Source organism: Panthera onca, chromosome A2 (genome assembly GCF_046562875.1).
Source record: "Panthera onca isolate mPanOnc1 chromosome A2, mPanOnc1 haplotype 2, whole genome shotgun sequence".
Classification (NCBI taxonomy): domain Eukaryota; kingdom Metazoa; phylum Chordata; class Mammalia; order Carnivora; family Felidae; genus Panthera; species Panthera onca.
The window spans coordinates 43,566,396-43,587,556 of NC_138340.1; the positions used below are offsets into that span (position 1 = coordinate 43,566,396).

A 21,161-nucleotide genomic window follows, 5' to 3' on the forward strand; every position below is an offset into this window, starting at 1 on the left:
GATGTTCTTTTTTATGTGAGAAACTTATCTCTGTGTTCAGCCTTGTGTCTCTTCTACATTTCTACATCCCTTGCCTTTTGCTATTATTCTGGTGTAAATTAGACCTTGTATGTTCCACAGCCATGGCTTTCCACTAGGATTCTACTGCTTAGTTCTGGTCTTGTATTCCACTGATGTTTAATACTTCAGAATACCATTTCTATGTGTGTCTAATAGCCATACCATACTGAGAATTATTTAAGGCTTCCTTAAAATCGATGTTATAATTAAAGTAGAACAAGGCCAGAGCATATTGGGAATTCTACTAAATTGGTTTTCCAAGAAGCAGACCTTGAAAGGATAATTTTTTGCAAGTGGTTGGTTAGAAGAGTTTTTAGAAAGAACCCATGGGAGAATGAAGAAGTGGGACAGGGAAGGAAGAGTAGCCAAGCAGGGTATGGTATCAAGCAAAATGTCATGGAAGTTAAATTTGCCTCAGTCCTGTATGGGAGCTCTGGAGAGACTCACACCTGAGAGATGGCCCACCAGCAGGGGCAGGGAAGGTAGAATATTTGTATCACAGCACTTAGTCAGTTGTTGATTGATAGCTGTCCCTGGGGATATGTAAATACCTAGCTGCTTTCACCTCTTTGAAGGAAAAGTTAGCTACAGCAGCTTGAGGGTGGTTGTCACAAACAGATACAGATACTCAATGTTGAGGGTAATAGCACTTCAGAATCTGTGGTGGCTAAGGGATCAGAAGGCACACAATTAGAGTACTGACATTGTCTGCTGCATTACTTCTATTGGAAAGGTATATCTCTATGGATATGCCGTTTCATCCATTAAGGGAAAAAAGCATATCCAGAGAGACTTCGGTGCTATCACTGAGTTCTTCTGTGGAAAGTAGAAATAGTTAGGATGGATGGGACTTGTTCTTTTTACCCCAACTTAATTTGGACACTTAAAATGGCGAGCCACTTGAATAAACATTTTTTTTTTTTTTTTAAGGCGGTGGGGGGGGGCACCTGGGTGGCTCAGTCAGTTAAGTGTCATGATCTCACCACTCATGGGTTCGAGCCCTGTGTTCAGCTCTGTGCTACTGGTGCCAAGCCTGGATCCTGCTTTGGATTCTCTCTTCTCTCTCTCTCTCTCTCTCTTTCTCTCCCTCCCTCCCTCCCTGCCTCCCTCCCTCTCCCCCACTCACACTCTGTCTTTCTCTGCCTCTCAAAAAATGAATAAACATTAAAAATTAAAAAAAAATGGAGAGCCACTACTGTAAAACCACAAATGCCAAATCCGTGGGTGATCCTACAAAAGCTGTAGGGTCTGTATTGCCTTATGATTAAGTACATAGCTTTTAGGGCAAAGAAACTTGGAAATAAATCCTATTTATGCCCTGTAACTATAGGAAAAGTAAATGAAATGATCTTTGCATGTTTTACCCATACATAATACCAGGCACATAGTTCGTGGTTAATAAGCAGTAGCTATTTATTGTGATATAATTACAATTATTTTTATTAAATGCCAAACTGACTCAGATTTAGATAGTTATGTTAAAAATTGACTTCTGTTTTCATAATCAAAATAAAGAACTATTATATAACTGGGAAATACTGTCTTTACTGATTTTGTTTTGTCTGAATGCTTTAAGTTAAAAGCTTTTTTTAGTTAAATACTCTTCATGTATTGGTCATAAACCTCAGAGGTACACTGTCATAAAAAAATGGGAAAGGATCATGAATTTAGACAAGTATCTGAGCCTCTATTTATTTTTCTCTTTGTAAGTAAATTTTCTTAGAAATTTTTATTACATAGATAATGAATGCTTTTGTAGAAAAATAATGGAAAATAGAGATAAGCAGAAAGAAGAAAATTAAAGGCATTAATATTCCTACTACTCACAGATAATAACTTTTACTGTCTTCACATATGTACAACATATATTTAAAAAATTAGATGATAGGGCATATACTACAAAATTTACCAGACTTGGTGAAGATCTTCCTATATGAATAATTTTTCTTCTAGTACTTCATTTTTATTTGTAGTTTTGTATTCCATAAAATGAATATATATAAGAAAACCAGTTATCTGAGGTTAATTGTTGGTAGGAATATGCCATTCTACTAAAATGTCAACCTAAATTTGTGGTAAGTGGAAAGTCTTTTTAAACAGACAAAAACTAAGTGTATCATAATAATTATTTTTTTGTGTGTTTATAAGAATTCAAGTCACGTTTTTAACTATATACTAATTCTGAGAAGAATAGACAAATCACACACTGACTAGGGGATATGTTTTCTGGCAAATCTATAGGAGCACATGTATGGCTTTCTACGTTGTTTATGTCTTTGATTTGAATGGAAGGGCCATCATTGTTTGCCAATAAAAAATTCCTTGGACTTGATCAATTTTGCTTTATTTGAATCCTCTACTGAGTCACCATCACCAATTTTCTTCAGTTGTTTACTACTCAAATGCCACACCTCGTAGTCAACCACTTTGTATTTCATTAGGTGGTTTCCCCACATTATTTTTGTTAACTTGAAGAAATCCTGTATCTTTGACAAAGTTTACAATTTGGCTTTGCAAAATGATTTACTTTCATTATTATTGTTAATTTAAAAATTTAGAATAGAAACATTTAAATCATCTGGAAATCTATTAGGGAAAGAAGAATGACTTGGCAGTAGGAAAGGAAAGATGTTAATGTAAATAGATTAGGGACTGATCTTACAATCCTGCTATAACTTTACATGTAGCCTGCATTTCTTTATATTATATCTGTAAAAAGTAAGATCTTTCTCACCACGAATTTCTAAATTCATCACTCTTTGTTAGCTCTTCGATTCAGATATTGTAAATATATTTTGCTATTTTAAAAGATATTCATATTAGACTAAAGATATTAGACATAAGGTATTAAGCTAAATCTATAAATAAAGGAACTCCACAAATTCTAATGGTACAATGTAAAGTTATCTTTTACGTTATTTATTTATTTATTTTTGGTTTTCATTTTAGATAGGTTATAAATGAGTACATTCTTTTGAGGATGATGAAACCTATACTCCCAATTTATATAGATCTATTACATAGTACTGGTCCTGCTTGATAGTCTAGTTCATTCATCACAGAGGTCTTCAGTTATGTATTAGTACCAATTTAGCTATAGAGCAAACTGTATTTTAATCTTAAAACCTATAATATATAGAAGAAGCTTGCCTACTCTTAAATGTCACATGCTCGCAAAGAATTTCCTGACCACCATATTTACACTGATAAAATCTTGTTCCTATTTCTGCACTCTGTTTCCTTTTTGCAGTTACTGCAATTTACAAATGTATTATTTTTTATTATTTATTTATTGTATGTTTCTCTGCCGGTCTTTAAGCAACATGAGGGTAGATAATGTATCTATTTTATTCATCGATTTATTTCCTGATAATAGCACAATGATTTGCACATAGCAGGCACTTAAGAAGTATTATAAATTGCTGGATGAGTGAATGGTGAATGCTTGCATGATCTGAAAAGTAGTCATAACATAATAGATTGATTGGAAAATTTTCCTTGAGAGTTATTCTTAAGGACACTCTTAATTTATCCTGCTGTCGTAAAGACTAAATCATCTTCTATTCTAATGAGGTATAACTGTTTAGTCCAGTCCCCGATATTAGTTGGAGGAGGTTGGATGGAAACCCGTTGCCAGGGAAAGTCAAGTACAGCAAATCCCAAGCTATTCTTGAAATCCCGAACTTTCAACAGGAAGATGAAGGCTTCTATGAGTGCATTGCAGGCAACCTTCGAGGAAGAAACCTTGCAAAGGGTCAACTCATTTTCTATGGTAAGCTAATAGAATTTCAAAAAGTATATGAAATTTTGGTAATATCTTTCATAGGAGATAGTGAAGGTCATTAGCATGGTGTGGAAAATGTCATAGGAGAAATAAAGAAGACACATGTGTAGGTTAGGATGCTTAATACACTGATGGGCAGGTGGGCATGACCATTTTTAAAATACGCTTTTAATTCCATCATGGTCTTTACTTGCTATTATTTATTATAATTGCCTTGAAAGTATCAGCAATGTCACATTAAAGCTATAAAAGTTTATAACACAAAGTACCATAGAATTCAATATATTTCCCATAAAACATTCAGCAACAGCTCATGACAATCTTAATTATAATCCTAAGTAGAATTCACAAAAGGAGAGACTGACAGGAGAAATATAATACTGAATGGTAGTTTTCAGTATTTGTTTCTATTTCCCAGATTTTGTCTGTTCATATGTAGATAATAGAAAAATAATGTTATTACTACACTTAAAATATATGTTGGTCTCAATTACCAGAATCTCAAACGAAAGCAAATATTATGTAAAAATTGGTTTCATGTCTTCTTTTATTCAGGCCAAAATATACAGTTGCATAAAGTTTGCTTCTTTTTTTTTTTTTTTTACAGAAAATAAACCATAAAATATACCCCAGAATTATCAAAATGTTTGGTGCCCTTAAGATATTCTTAACTTATTTTTGCCAAATTTAATATATCAGTACTGGAGAACTTTTTAAGACTGTATTTACACATGACCAAAAATACTTTTCTGTGTGACATGTTTACAAACAATGATAAAGTAATTGGGGAAAATATGTATTTTTTTCATAACTGGAAAAATCTAAGGTATTGTAATTACCTCATAGGAATGGCAATTGAGTATCCTGTGGGGAGAGTAAATTGTGCTTTGATTATATTATTTTCCATTTCCTTTAGAATTTCCTATTTTAACCTTGAATGAAAAGTATTATTTTATATATATAGAATATGATATCCTGCTGATTATTCGTCTACAGTTGTAGCTATATATACAGGTATTTTTTAAAACATTCTTTCACATCTAGCATCCATTGTAAATAAAATAGTAAGGATGTGACTGGGAGTTTTGGGTGGCACCAAGATATTAAAAGCTTTGGCTAGTTTTTAATAGAGATTTCATTTTTCTATTAAGTAGACAAAGATATAGCCCAGTGATTAAACAGGAAATGAAGGTATCTATAAACCAGAAGTCAATAAGAAAGTGCTTTCCGTATAGAAACTGTTAGCTTACACAGCAGATTTTACAAATATTAATTCATGTCATTCTTAATGATAGTAAGAAGTAGAAATATTTGTCATTAGCTATTTAATGAGTCCAAATGGTCCTTGTGGGATAATAACAGATAATTGGTCAATAAGATAAATATTATACTTCTTATTAACCTATTGATTTACTTGTTATCATGCTCCCAAAGGAGCAGAGTATTGACTCAAGTACCTGAGAATTACATAATACCTGATAATTTTAAGAAAAGAAACGGTTTTATTATATTGCGGTGTTTAAATTCAGAACCCTTTTCTTCTATATTCCATCTTTATTACCTCGAAAAGAAATCTTTAAGTATCATCATTATAGAAAATGATACCATTACAATAATATCATTACAGAAAATGAAACCTATTCAGAGAAGTTAAGTGACTTTCCATAATCACTCAGTAGGGAAAGAAAGAAAATCTAAAATCCAAGCCCATATAGTTGACCTGAAATCCTAGGTCCTTTGTTTCATGCATTTCCTACATTGTTGAAGATTTAAAACTTTGGTGTTTAGAATCTGAAGCATGCAAAGAATTTACGTATTAACAAAATAAATACATTGTAAAGTTATAATTATTGCATTAAACATTAAAACCATATGTATTTCAAACTTTTACAACCTATGTGAATTTTATATGTATTTATTTCTTTTCCCAGGTCAAACATATGTTAAGAAAATTTCTCAACAATCTTCACAGATTATAAAATTTTGCTAATAACATTCAGAAACATGATTCACTTTCATCCATACATCTACTTCATCTAACTCTTGCCTTAATTTTCCCTCAAAACTGTGATAATCATATTCTGTAACTGGAAGTTGTCCCGATTTCCACAGGTGGTAATTCCAGGCTTAGTTTCTACTACAGTGAGACATCATGATTCCTTCTTCTCAGTGACCAGCTCTCTGAAGGACCTTTTATCTTAGTGGAAGCAGATGTTGCAATGGGAAAACCCTGGAAGTCAGACATACTCGTACAACTTTCAAAGACTCTCAGTCACACTTCTTTCTCCAGCCACTGCTACAGTCACCAGCTCTAGGTTTTGTAGGTATAACCTGATAGAGTCTTGTCTCAGGTGCCACACCAAGTCCCTTGTTTCCTCCTTCGGTTTTCTTTGTTCTCTTAGAGCCTACTCAGCACTTCGGTGCACACAACCTGGGTCTGCTAATATAGAACATCTATACTAACCTTGAATGACGGTGGACAGAAGCCAATGAATAAATACTTCCTCTTCCTTTTCCTCAGTAGGCAGTTGTAAAGACCCCTTAGAAGTTCACAGAGGATCAAGTAACAGTGGCCCATCTTGGTGGCTAACTTAATAACTGACCCTTGCATTGCCTCTTTCCTTCCCTGTAGACTCTTCCTCTTCCTGATGCCTTATCTTTGGGCTGGCATTCCTAACAGGCAAAATGAACATGACCCCTTAACTTAGGCTCTGCTTTCAGGGTTCAAAGTTTGGCTTCTCTGTTTTTTAACTATGTCTTCTCGAGCAGGTTGTCTCACATGTCTGCAAACATCTCTACAAATGACTAGAGGGAGAATTAACTGCAATTACATATCTAGCTTATAAAAGCCTGCAATTTCGAAAGAAATTGCATTCACTCCTACGTATCTGAGGACAGACCTAAATAAAAGAGGGATAAATGATACAGCCAGGCAGCCTCCTGTCATTTTATGAAAGAACATTTAATTTACACCCCACCTGTTTCTATGAATTATAGTAAGGATAATACTACCTGACACCTAAATAACACTTTAACGTTAATTAAACCAGTTGGGTTTTTTTTTTTGCCTCAGTACAATGTAGAACTTGGTCATATTACAAAATAAGGTTTTGGATAATGGATGCCCAGGATTAAATTTAGGTGCTGAGCTTAAATAAAACTCGAAAGTTCTCATTTCCTATCAAGAGTTTTATGTTGGGGAAAAAAAATTGGACTCTAATCCTCCTAAAATGTGATAAGGCTCATATTTGAATTGTGCTTCAAGCTATTGAATTGTAATTATGTCTGATATAGATAAACTTCCTTTTAGTTAGTTCAAACCAAATATAATCATGGGCCTTTGCTCACAGTGGGTTCTGATTTAGTATACATTTTCTAACTTGACCTATGTACTAATATTTACCATGAAATTATTCTCTGGCCTTGTTCTGCATTTGGACGTTTTCCTACAACTCCCAAGTTGCTATAAAGGGACATCACAATGACAAATGGCAAACATTTATCTTATGCCGAAGGACCACTGATATTTACAAGATTTCTGTTGTTCCACATTGAGGCTTCTACATTTCCCTTCCCTCAATCGTGTGTTTTCAGTACAATTGGACCCAGTTAGCTTTGTCCTTCTGCTTTCTATAGTCCTTGGAATGTTGTGCAATGTTTTGGATAATTGACTTGCCAAGTAGTTATTCTTATCTGTTTTTGAAACAGCCCCACCAGAATGGGAACAAAAAATCCAAAATACTTACCTGTCTATCTATGACAGTTTGTTTTGGGAATGCAAAGCTAGTGGAAAGCCAAATCCTTGGTACACTTGGTTAAAGAATGGTGAACGCCTCACTCCAGAGGTAAGCAACTATGTTGATATTAAAATTTCACCTATCTCCTAGGGAAATTTTTTTACTACCAGTAACAGCTAATGTTTATGGGATGCTTAGTAGGTGCTAGGAAAGGCAGTATACTCCTCACATACACTAATTTATTTAGTACTTAAATAAGCTCAAAGTAGCTATTAATATTATCCCCATTTTTCAAATGAAAAAATTAAGGGTAGAGAGGACAACTTGCATAAGGTCACACACTACTCAGTGATAGATCCATATTCAGATATCATCATCACCATCACCATCTTAATTAACATCCACTAAACTGTTGTATGAGCCTGGTCCTATGTAAATATTTTTCCATGCGTTTTTTTTGTATCCTCATGACAATTTTATGAGAGAGATGCTAGTATTATTTCTTCCATAGATGAAGAAAATTGGTTTCAGACAGGTTAGGTCACTTGTCCAAAGTCACACAGTAGCTAGTAAATATTAGAATTTGTTTTAAACATAATCTGATTATGGAATCCAAGCTCTTAAACATTAACCACTATCTGGCTTTTACAAAAACTAATGACTCTAAACCCATAGGATGTGGAGAACTGAGGCAATTATCCACATTTTTCAATTTGGAGCATACTTTATTGTACAGTATACTGAAAATGAGACAAAATTGGCTCCCCCCCCCCCATCACATTATCCAAATAATTGTGTTAATTCTCCCTTTTACTTTGTACTTGTAGGCACAGCTTGGGCCACAAAGAACATCTAGTGTTTAGAAGATGAAAATAATGCTCTTCTTTGTTTTGGTTTTAGTGAAATTTTCTTCCTGAATGCCTTTTTGCATAGAACATTTTCTGTTTCTTCCAGCCTACTTTCATTATCTTTAAAGGATGGTAATAGGTATACTGAAATATTTTTTTTTAAATTATATTTGCTCTATTAAGCTATTTCATTATGTGCACTCAAAATTGTATTTCTCTACTCCAAATGGGACTCTGTAACAGATTTGGCTGTTTCAGCATACTATGGTAGGCTTCAGAAAAGGAGAATTTAGCTCCTCCAATTAGAACTACCAAGCCATCACATTTCAGGTCTTTGGGAGACCTTATGATGGAAAGCCAAGGATATTTCTAATCATTATATTCATGTCTAACATTATTATTAGCCCTATTTCCTGAAATAATTGGAAGGCTAGAATCATCCAAATTATTTTATATACCATATAACAGAGTTAACATACATTCTATGCAGACAATGCCAATTTTCAAAGAAATGAGAGAACGTACAATATACTAACTACTAAAATTATAGGAAGGATATTTCTTTTTTTAACTTCAAAAAGCTGCTCGGAATCTGGCAGTATATTAAGCTCCATCTTCATAAACATCAGTTCTCATGCACCAAAATATCATATATTGTAGAAATGTACCAATGTTTAATAGTGTATTCTGGTTAAGAGAGTGCCTACATTAACACACTAACATCTTTATGTGGCTTTTCTTTTATTAGGAAAGAATTCAAATAGAAAACGGGACACTTATCATAACTATGCTGAATGTGTCAGATTCTGGTGTCTACCAGTGTGCTGCAGAAAACAAATATCAGATAATTTATGCAAATGCAGAATTGAGAGTATTAGGTAAGTCATTCATTTATAACCGAAAAATTCAAAATGACATTTTAGTGAGCTATGATTATACATAGTATCAACCCAAGTTTTCTGTAAATTAGAGATTGCTTTCCATTGAAATAATGGGAAATGTCTAAATTAACTATAAAAAAAAGGCAGGGTGAAAATCATTATTCTTCTTGAGCAATACATTAGTGCTTCCAGAGAAGTCTGCTGTTGAGTACATCCAAGCCAGAACAAGGGTCCTCCAAAGCTGATCGTAGCACATGGGTTGAGTACAACTCAAAATTATCCTTTAGGAGTGTTTCAACTGCTAACAAACAAAAATTAGGAAAAGAAAATCTCAATTTATAGTGATTTAAGCAGGTATTTATTTTATCTTTTAACAGGAATTTCAGGAGTGGTAACTGAACCACAGCACCGTGATTGATAATATTATCCTTTAAATTTTCCCTCATGCTTGTAGCCTTGAGGGAGTGACTGCTCTAGCTACAGGAATAAAATCCATACTTAAGGGAGAAGGAGAGGGAAGGGACAAAAGTGACCAAATCTATCCCTCTCATTAGAAAATACAAAATTTTTGTGCATCCTTACAGTAAAATCATTTTATGACAATGGCTAGAACCCTGCCACAAGACCACCCAGACCTCAAGGAAAGCTGGGAAGATGAGTCCTTGTAGTGGAAAATTTGGGATAGAAGCAGTTCAAGAATGATATTCTCAGTGGTGTGTGTTACAACAAACAACCCACCAGTCTCTTTTAGCACAAAGTTTTCTTAATGGTAGGAAGAAATGGAATGAGAGAGGAAGGATCAAGCAAAGAGACAAGGTTTCATAAGCTTATGGACAATGGCCATTGATTTGTTTATTCTTCCAATCACTACTATTTATTGAAAAGTTATTGTGTAGTAAGTAGTAAAGATATAATTATCAATACTTAAGTGATCTTTACTTTCATAGAACCTATAGTTTCACTGAGGAAAAAAAGCTAAATTTTAAAATATGATTATTATGGTGAATAACTGAGAAGGTGTTATCAGACTTCATGACAAGCTGAAAATAACCTAAATTGAGGATGTTCTCTTGAAGCCTGAGATCCGTAGAAAAAGCATGCACAAGTCAGTAAAGAGAAGCAATACTTTAAATGCCCAGAAACAAGAGAGCATGGCATATCTCAAGGAATTTCAGCCCACTTAGACTTCAAGCTAGGAGTGAGGATTGGACACATGGCTTCCCACATTCATGAAGCTGGAAAGACTCAGATACATCCAGGCAGTCTAATAATTTCTCACCCACATGAATTAGTATTTGTTCAACATTTATTGAGTGGGGACAAAGTTGAAACTGACATTTAAAAAAAAAAAATCTGCTCAGCTTGCCTGCTTCTACCGAAGGCAGAGTATTTCCATTTAGCTGGTTAATGGCTTGCCTGAATAAATCTGACAAAGTGATAGAGTATTTCTGCTTTATTTCAGTGATATTTTATATTTCCCATTTAGGATCATTACCTTGACTGGAAGAGATTTAATGATTTCCCTAATCAGGGTTAAAGTCTCTTCTTCTCTCTCTTATGGGACAACCTTCACCCTCTTTGTTGTAAACACGATTTAGAATGTGGCTCTTTGTAACTTGGTTCTTCCCCTGCCCTGATTGCCCTTTGTTATTTCAATGACTAGAACCAAAACAAAAATAAATTACATTTATTGAACACATACTTTGTGCCAGGCACTATGCTAGAGTTCTTTACAGATGTTATCTCATTTAATCTCCTCAGTAAATTTCTGAAGTAATTATCTGTTGTCATCTTCATTTTTCAAATGAAAATAGAACTCCAAGATGCTAAATTGGTAACTTGTCCCAGAACAACCTGAGCAGAATAGCTTGAAAAAAGCTCTGCGTGTTAACCTTAAATCCTGTCTCGTATACTACACCATCAGGTTACCACGTGTTAATTAAGTGGCTAACTTAACAATTTGGTTTTAATTTTGTTTTTAGCCTCAGCTCCTGATTTCTCTAAGAATCCTCTTAAAAAAACTTCAGTTGTGCAAGTTGGTGGGGATATCACTATCGAATGCAAACCAACTGCTTTTCCTAGGGCAGCTATCTCCTGGAAAAGAGGAATGGAGAGCCTGAGACAGAGCAAAAGGTAAATAGATCTCTTTTGTTTCATATTTTGAGATATTTTGCCGTATAACGTCTTCCAAATCTAAGTCTTCTAAATCCTCTCCCTTAGGGTAAGCTTGCAACTGGGTACTCACAGATACCAAACATTTTCACATGGCAGCAAAAACTAAAGAATCTTACAAACTTAAGACCTATTTGCATAATTTTGCTGCAACATATTTAGTGCATGCACTTGTAATAGACATATTTTAAAAAATCCTTTAAGACCTTTTTTTCTATATTCAGCTTGCAGCTTCTTCCTGACCCAGCCTGCTGAGAAATCAGTGAGAAGAGCATTACATAAAAGAGAAAGACACTTATACTCACACACCTGGTGTTGTGGTTTTTAAATAGTCACACAGGTGTTCGCCCCATGACAAAATGAATTCTCCACATGAAAAAAAAAAAAATGTAGAGAGGTTCCTGTAGAGAAAGAAAAGAGGTTTCCTTCTGTTCTAGATGTGATTGAGAAATCCTGGATCAGCACTGGCATGTTTTCTATGAGAGTTTAGACAGAGCAAAACAGGTGTTTTTCTCTACTTAGAATAAATTTTGCTGCATTGTACTATAGAACCTTGTATACCTAGGGATGACTAGGCAATATGTGTGGCTCTATTGGAATGACCCGTGCGTGTTACCGTGTGACCAGATGTGCAGTGGAATACTACCCTGCATGAGCCACTGTGCTGAACATAGGAAAATGTTTCAGTGAGCTCTTTGTCAGATCATATGTGTCATTAACTCATATGCATAGCCTACTAGTCCAGTAACATAAATGAACAAGACAGGCCATGCAAAAAAAAGGACAGGGACACCTGGGTGGCTTAGTCAGTTAAGTGTCCGACTTCAGCTCAGGTCATGATATCATGGTTTGTGGGTTCAAGCCCCACGTCAGGCTCTGTGCTGGCAGCTCAGAGTCTGGAGCCTGCTTCAGATTCTGTGTCTTCCTCTCTCTCTGCCCCTCCTCTGCTGGCACTCTGTCTCTCTCTTTCTCTCAAAAAATAAACATTAAAAAACATTTATAAGAAAAGAAAAAGGACAGCTGAAGCATGATGTATGATAAGATATGGAGATATGGTGGTTGCCAGAGTATGAGACAGGTCTGGAGAGTGAATTCTACACAAAACTAGATAGTCACTCCAAGTTTAGGTAGACATTTTTTTTGTGGGAAGATAGAACTTGAGACAGGGTTGTAGAACTTCAAACATTTCCAGAAAAGCTAGAAATCTGGGTTTTGGCATTGAATCTTCTGAGCCAGTAAAAATGTCATGGGCTGGAGGCAGGGATGCCATTTTTATTTCTGATCTAGGACTGCCTTTGTAGTCAAGAGAGAGAGAAAAGGGGGTTAAAACAAACAAGAAGAGCAGATGGTATAGAGTGCTATCAGGGTTATATCTGGAGCCTTGAAGACGCTCTCCTGACATGACAAGATAGACAAGATAAAGACCTTTCTAGGGCACTCCCATTCCTTGCTGTCCCCTGTCTCCAGTGGTCTCTATAGCCCTACACTGAAGCTTTTCCCAGGACAGGGATTTTGTCAAATCTGTCTGTGCATGCCCTGTGCCTTTGGTATAGAACCTAAACTCAATAAATATCTGTGGAATGAATGAATGTGTCAAAAAGGATGAATATATAAGACGTCACTAGCTTTAGAGAAAAGCTCTTCTGGACAAGATGCCTTGCGACATAAGAGCAGAAGCTTCAAAGCCAAGGGGAAAAGATTGATGAAGGGGAAATCTGTTTCCCTAGCCCTGACTGGGCTCCTTCCTCTGTGTAGACTGCCTAGGAGATCACTGCAGGTATTCTCAACAGCTTTGGATGTGGATTCCTTTTAAATGATTCCTCTTTGATTCCTAAAACCTAATTGAGGTTCGAAGACACTGCTGTAGAATTAGAAGACTCAAGAGATACCAAAGTATCCAATGCAGCACTTTGTACTGAGAGTTGGGACAAATCGATTACTTCATTTCCTAAAGTGACTCAAAGTCCTCACATAAGGAGCAGGAATGAGTGTTGTTTACTTTCTATAAACGTTAAACACTTAAACACTATGTATGTGGGGAGGAGAAAGAGAAGGAAGAATATTTGAATAAAGTAAGGAAATAAATAAATAAATAAATAAATAAATAAATAAGTAAAGTAAGGAAATGAGAGGTTGGAGGGAAACTGCTTTGAAATGACTTTTCAGGTTTATGTTTTGTTTTGTCCCATCTAGAATGAATGTGGGACCTTTTCATCTTTTGAATAATCACTAAGAGCATATCAGAATAAGCATTGTCTCACTATAATTAATTTTTTTAATGTTTATATTTATTTTTGAGACAGAGCAAGACAGAGCATTGAGTGACAGGGGAGCGGGAGGGTGCAGAGAGAGGGAGATATGGAATCTGAAGTAGGCCCCAGGCTCTGAGCTGTTAGCATAGAGCCCAACTTGGGGCTCAAACTCTCAACCACAAGATCATGACCTGAGATGAAGTCAGACGCTCATACGACTGAGCCACCCAGGCACCCCGTGTCTCACTATAATTAAAGGAGTGATCTGTGTGATTTCTATTCACAGATGCTTCTTCTCTAATTTCGTTCTCTCATTGCTATAGGACTTCATTACAGGTTTCAATAAAAGAAAAGAAACAAAAAGAATTTTCTCCTGAGCACACGTCTTGAAAAATTGAAAAAAAATAAATAAATCTGAGCCGCAGAAGTACGTAGTAATTACAGAGGTGTATCTCTGCCAGTTCTAGATTACCTTAAGCAGTAATTTGCAAAGGTCATACAGCCATCCGTGAGACTTTGTGTCTCTGCATGATCCCTGTCCTGTCCCTACTTCTATTGCCTTCTGACCTGACTGGTTTCATTGAATGCATGGCTTCATGCTGCTTTTTGGGAAATACTGCATCTGTGTTTCTATTTGTGTTGACTTAATGGGTTTTTTCTAGTCTCATCACGGGGATTTCCAAAGAAGTTGAAGGTAAAAATTAGAGAAGGAAGGAACAAATGAAGGAAGGAAGGAGAGTAGGAAGGAGTTTTACAGAGCTAGATCCTAAATTCAAAGACAGAAACACTGAATCCCAGTGTACATTTCGAAATGCCATGCCAGACTGCTTATTTCACTTCAGTAGAAACATAAATATAATTCCTACCCTTTCATACCTTTGTTAAAACATGACACAGCTGTACACATAGAAAGGTTTAAAAAGCCACATATGGACAACAACTTAAATGTTTACAATGATCCCAAGTAGGAATAGTTTTTAGTTCTTGACCTGTGTGGGAAAATGCACATTTTTACTTTCTGTTATAAAACTTGTATACGGAGCTGTCTCCTTTGAAATTTCATTGTCACTAACTCTTGCTTCCAGTAAAGTGTAACTGCCTAGAGATGGTTGAAAGGACTCTAAAGAAGCCTATTCAAAGTAATCTTACTGTATTGCCTACTTATAAAAAAATGGTGGCAATATATATATTTTGACACTTTCCTCTACTCTTACATGAAATGAGACAGCATACATCACCTATATAGTAAATGATAAAGCTTAGACTCTATGCCAAGTTGCCCATCTCTTTTTCCAGGTCTATTCCACTCAACAGGTAACAGAGAGCATACTTGATTCTTCATTTTTGGAATGGCTGTTATTACATGATTTAACCTACTTTCACGTGTTGGTAATTCAGATCAAGCAAGAATTCTAAATATAATTAATATGTTTCTTATTGGCCTGTGTGCTTCAGTTGAAGTCTTGACTCTTTTATGACTTCTGTCTTTATAAGTACTTGTATTCATGGCAGACTGTCCAAGTAGAAAAGTTTTCCTACATCTGAAAATAGATAGATGGCATTACAGTCCACAGGCTTCCTGGTTTCCTGCTGGGAATGTATGGTCTTAAGACATCTACTTCATTCTTTTTGTAGCTACAAGTCATTTAGCAATAACACCTAAACTGAACAGAAGCAGAGGTACGTTCCTGTGGTGAAAACGGGCATGTGTTGCAAAGAATCCTGCATTGGGAATTAGAAAATGGGGATTTTGGGGTGCTTGGGTGGCTCCGTCGGTTGGGTGACTGCATTCACTCAGGTCATGATCTCACAGATTATGAGTTCGAGCCCCGTGTTGGGCTCTGTACTGACAGCTCAGAGCCTGGAGCCTGCTTTGAATTCTGTGTCTCCCTCTCTCTCTGCCCCTCTCCCACTCATTCTCTCTCCTTCAAAAATAAACATTAAAAACTTAAAAATAACAACAACAACAAAAAGAAAACGGGGATTTTGGTCCCAGTTCTGTCACTGATGAGTGGCCTGACCTTGTATACAACCACTAGCATATTCTCTCTCTCTCGCTCTCTTTTTTTCCTTTGAGGTGACTGTTCTCTGGATTTATTTAAGGTGAAATACAATCAAAACAACTTTAAGAAATATTAAACCCTATACCCATGTAGTGACTGCCAGAATAGGGTTTATATATTAGAAATAGAAATAGAAATCAATGCAAAACATTAGTGTGCCAGGTTAAAATTGCAGCTGCTATCATACTTACAATTTTCTATGTATTGCGCTGGTTTCCTCAGGTGGCCAAGCGATTGAGCCAGACATGGTGATTGCTTTAAATTGTTCAAAACAGCTAAAATTATCTCATTGGGTGGATTCAGAGGTTAGAGAGCCCTAGCAGCCACACTGTAGCACCACAGCGTGGTGAGAACCACTGTTTCCTTCACCATTATATGCCCAGCACCCAGCTCAAACCTGGGACATAATAGACATTCAATAAATATTTTCTGTGTTGCTAAATCAATGAAAGGTAACATTTACTTTGGGTTGTTCATATCTGCCTGACTTAAGACATTTTGCATTTAAACCAAAAACGTACTTAATAATTAATAGGCCCATGATGTGTTCATTTAGTCTGTAAATATTTAATGAGCACCTATTTTGTTCCAAACACTGGACTAGGTGTGGTGGGTAAAATGTTAAGCGAGTCAAATATGTGACACATAATATCCTTTCGTAAGAAAGTGTTTGTCTTTGAAGTTATTGGGAGTCAGAGGGTCTGGGTTCAAGTCCCAACCCTACCCCTCATGTAGTTGATAACTTCTAGCAAGTCGTTTAACTTCACTAGTTCTCACTTAGAGAAAATAGTACTTGTCTCTCCCACATGGTTCTATGAGACTCAGTTGGTGGTATCTGTGGAAAGGCTGGGTGATCTCTATACTCTACTGCTATCGGGTGCATTTATTGCTGTTATCTTAATCTTCATGCAAATCCCAGTTACACATTCTTACCTCTACCAGCCAGGGTAAAACCCACAAAGGTATCTCTGCAAGGCATTCTGAGGCAACTGAGGGAATCAATTTCACATCGGCTAAGTTTGATTAATCGCTTCTTTTTTTTCCTCATGGATCCACTTAGCAAGTGAACTGACAGAAATCAAAGGCCTAGATTTATTTATCTCCTTGTGCTCAGCGACTGCTGGCTATCTGCTCAGGGATCACCTCGTAAATTTAATAGGAAATGTTAACCTGCTGGACAGACAGCTCAAAGTTGTCCTCTGACAGGCAGCATTAAATACAGTGCCTAAACCACCTGGGATTTGGTCAGAGTGTGCATAAAATCTCTGAACAATAAAAATAAAGAGATAGAATGTTTTTCCCATTATTGAAATATAATTGAATTAATAAATAATCCACCACATTTCTTCATTGTTCTAAAAAACAAAAGGAAAGGAAAGAAAAATACACATTTCTCTCTCATTTCCTAAGATAAAATAAAATAAAGCAAAAGAAAACAAAATAAAATCCTGTTATATAGCAGACAAATGGTCATTAATAATGAAAATAACCATTTTAAACACTTTCTATAAGTCAGGCAGTATATCAGATACATTATATATCTTAAAATTAAAGTACACTTTTTTCATATGCAGATACATTCCTGAGGAACAAAGTTGTCACATAGTTACATATGGTTACTTTTCTACTACCTTTACCCTGGTAATCTCAAAGAGCTGAATAAAAAGATACTTGGAGATTCACTGACTATCAAACTGAAAAGTAGAGGTTCTAGCCCTTGGCAGTTGGTCTTAGAATGTGATTATATTTCCCAGACTTGATATCAGAGGACTGGTGAACTCCTAGAACCAATTTTATTACCTCTATCCACTTGGGGTTGGAAAGGGGGGGGGGCAGAGAGAGAGGGAGAGAGAGAGAGAGAGAGAGAAGGAGGGAGGGAGAGTTACAAACAGACCTTCTCACATCCATGAATTTTGTGTGCTTTATTCTCTAATACTGATACTCTGAAACCCTGTGTGGCCCTGGGCCCTTGACACAGTACATATACCTTTTGGGAACATATGAATCCCTTAGGTAGCATGGAATCTAGTAATGGAGCTTATTCAGTATTTTTGCCTTCGAGCCCCACACCTGGCAGGCCCACTTCCAACTGCATAGCGCTCCAACGCCCTGAGCTCTCCCTCTTAACACAGTAGTCCTTTGTGAGGAAGTGCTGGGTGGAGGAAGGGGGGTAAGTCAAAAATGGCAGTGAATGAGTAGGAAAGAGGAAGTAGAGATGAGTGAGTAGGAGATGAAGAGAAAGAAGGTAAGAGAAACAGGGTATTCTCTGTGCCAAGATAGAATCAGTGGTTCTTGAGCAAGTAGTGTCATCTTTCTTCTCTTCATGAGCAAAAAGAGTACCCTTGGGAGGATCTACTTGAAAGCCCTTACTTAGCGTATTGACACAGAAGATGAACAGAATAAAAATTAGTTTGTCTTCATTCCACTCTTTGCTAAACTAGCTAGACAGAGTAGTTCCTTTGGTTACATAGGCCATTGCCCAACATTTTGCCACCATTCTGCTTTTCCCGGGAGCCTTTTTACAACCATCTCACCTTTTGGGTTATCACCTAATGGGGGTCTGTCCGCCTGGATGCAAGAGAGCCAGTGATATGATGCCTCCTTCCTGTTTGACCCTTCTCTATGTATCTTTCAATGTCTCCTTTCTCTATCACCACTTTACCTTATTCCTTTACATTTATCCTCAAGTGCTCAACCTTCATAAAATATCCCCTCCACACAAGTCTATTCAGTGCAACTTTAACAAGAATGTTGTCACCAGCACACAGGCTTCTCTATCTCTTCCTCCTCCTTGCAAAGCTTCCTAATGGAACAAGCAAATAAACCTAATTTTATTTCGTATCACCAACTACTTAATGTAATAGTGCTTAGTACATCAGGTAGCATGAGTATCAAATAGGCAAATGAACCATATGGTCCCATGTTTAAGGAAGAATGACAGTCTGCATAATGCCAGGCTTATTACAATCTCCCTTCTGTGCTGCTTCTATGTAATAAAATTTTAAATTGTTCCTACTCAACTCCTGAGAGCCTTGTTAAGGTGAGCCTTTCCAAGGGAATACATGCTAAAGATGTCAAGAGCCATCTGATACTCTTGCCTCTGTCACGCAAAGATTTAACAAGCTGAAATCCTGTGCGCCCCTGTCAGTCTTGCCCTCATTTTTTTCCTCTTGCATCCAATCCTTCTTTCTTTATCCCCACTGGCCTCTACCGGTCTGGTGCACTGACCCTTCAGCAGAGTGCATGTGAAACCACCTGCCTGCCATGGTCAGAGAAAGCTCTGGTTCATTAAAGATGTAAAGCCTGCCTTTAAACTCATCCTGCCCAGCTGAGTGTGTGCTGTTTTACACCACTGCCTTGGGTTAGACTCTTACTGGTCTGGTTCCCTATTTAAAATGTTTTAATGATGGGTAACACCATCCTGTAGCTTTAAACCAAGGGAAAATATGACCAAGCAAAATAGTTCCCCAAATAAATAGCACCTTATATTCTTGTACCGTACCTTATGTCGAAAAATATATAAGATTCATTGTAGAGTTTGAATTTGTAGTCTGTATCAGTAGGCTTCAAACTTGATCATGTATAAGAACCTTGTGAAAAATGCAGATCCCAGAGCCGTGTCCAAGATTTTCAGTCACTGGGTATGAAGCGGGGCTGAGGAATCTGCATTTTTATTGTAAGTTCACCCCCTCTTCTCTGAGGAGAAGCTGAGACTTTTGAACACCCCTTAGAGAAACACTGGTTTGATGCAAACATACTGCTTGAAAAATAGAAACTTCATTGTATCTCCTTTCCCCCCAGAACTTTGCTTCCTATTTAAAGTGCTTGATTCTTTGTCTTATCTCCCTGCCAAGGAGATAGAAGTCCTTAGTTCAGTTACTGTTTGGAAACATGAATACAATTGGCCATGGAATGGTATCCACTTACTTTAATGCGTGCTTCTAATTTCTGAGTGACATTTATATCCTCCAAAATTTACATAAATATTCAGCAGCAATAATTTTATAGGAAGAAAAGGTCAGTTATTAGTGCAATTTACACAAATGACCTTTTGTTCTTAGTTTGACGTTTGTGGAAAGAAGTGATTACTTGATGTGCTTAAAATACAATGCTACTTACTTAGAAATGAAATGGTTGCTCTACAGGTATTTGCTACACCCACACCTTTTCATCCATGCTGGTGGACATCTAGAACGTAAATCAATAGAAATAAATGGGATGGATAGAATTGCTGTCTTGTAGAAATTATGATCCAGTTGAAGAAATAAAAGCCCAACCAACTGTGTGAAAGTCAGTCTTGTTAATATCTTCACAATGAAGAGTGAGGCTTGTCAGAGCATTTTTTTTTTTTTTTTTTTTTAGTCACTGGCTATTATTTCCCATTTTCCTTTATCTTTTTTTCTTTTTTTCCCATAGTAGAATTGGGTTTGTTGTTGTTGTTGTTGTTGTTGTTGTTGTTTTGTTTTGTTTTGTTTTGTTTTGTTTTTGGCAGGGCAGGTGTTCTTGTTTTGTTTCCAAAGGAAGCTAATGCTAGAGCCCATTTCATAAAACAGCTAATAGTGAACCAATCTGACTAATGTCCAAGAGGGAGACCCAGAGCCCCTCTCAATGCCCCGCCCACTTTCCCTCAGCCATAAGCTGCCTTCCTTCCAGCAGCCCGTAGTGTGCCCTGAGAAGCCCCTATATTTTCTGAGAGCACAGTTAGAGAATTGCTGATTTGGAGTGACAAATCTGATTCTCAAGTGTGACTTGTCAAACTATTCATTTATTTATATGCACAGTTGCAAACCACTTTGACAGGCCTTGTGAAAAAATTCTGGGTTTATAAATTTGAATGAGCTCTGAGTCTTGTGGGGGAAGCAGACAGGTCAATAGCTCCAGTGCAACGGGGGTGTGTGTTATCACAGACAAAAGATGGTGAGGACTGACTCAGCTTACAGCCTTTCAGAAAAGGCCTCAGCAGGTTGGAGGGACATGAAATGACCCTTGAAGTGTAGAGAGGAACTTTTCCTAGAAAACAAAGGTGCGGAAAACAGGTTGATTATGTGTCTGTCTTACCACATAGACAGTGTCACACATGATGCCGGTTGAAAGGTTTGGATATGCACCTACCTTCCTCCTTGCAGGATATAATTCCTACAAGTACAGACACAAATCATTTTGAGAGCCATCCAATGGTTGACTCTTTGACTGCTTAGGGGTGCTTAGGTATACTTAAATATACACATTTTTGTTTTCCTTCTAAGGTTAAATTAACAAATACAGTCAGAAATCCGGTTTTCTCATTGTTGACCCTGAGTCTCCTCAAATAATAACAATAATAGTAGTAGTAATAATATCAACTTATGGAGTACCTATCCATAC

General features: G+C 36.6%; 1 protein-coding gene across 2 annotated transcripts in view; it reads left to right on the forward strand.

Moving 5' to 3' along the window:
- The window catches only part of CNTN6 (contactin 6), a 283,185-nt gene that overhangs the window by 196,865 nt on the left and 65,159 nt on the right, over positions 1–21,161 (forward strand). For both annotated transcript variants that reach the window (XM_060631587.3, XM_078442810.2), the window contains exons 8-11: positions 3,648–3,832; positions 7,553–7,689; positions 9,178–9,307; positions 11,293–11,443. In XM_060631587.3, coding sequence (XP_060487570.2) covers positions 3,648–3,832; positions 7,553–7,689; positions 9,178–9,307; positions 11,293–11,443 — 603 coding nt within the window. The remainder of the gene's footprint in view (positions 1–3,647; positions 3,833–7,552; positions 7,690–9,177; positions 9,308–11,292; positions 11,444–21,161) is intronic.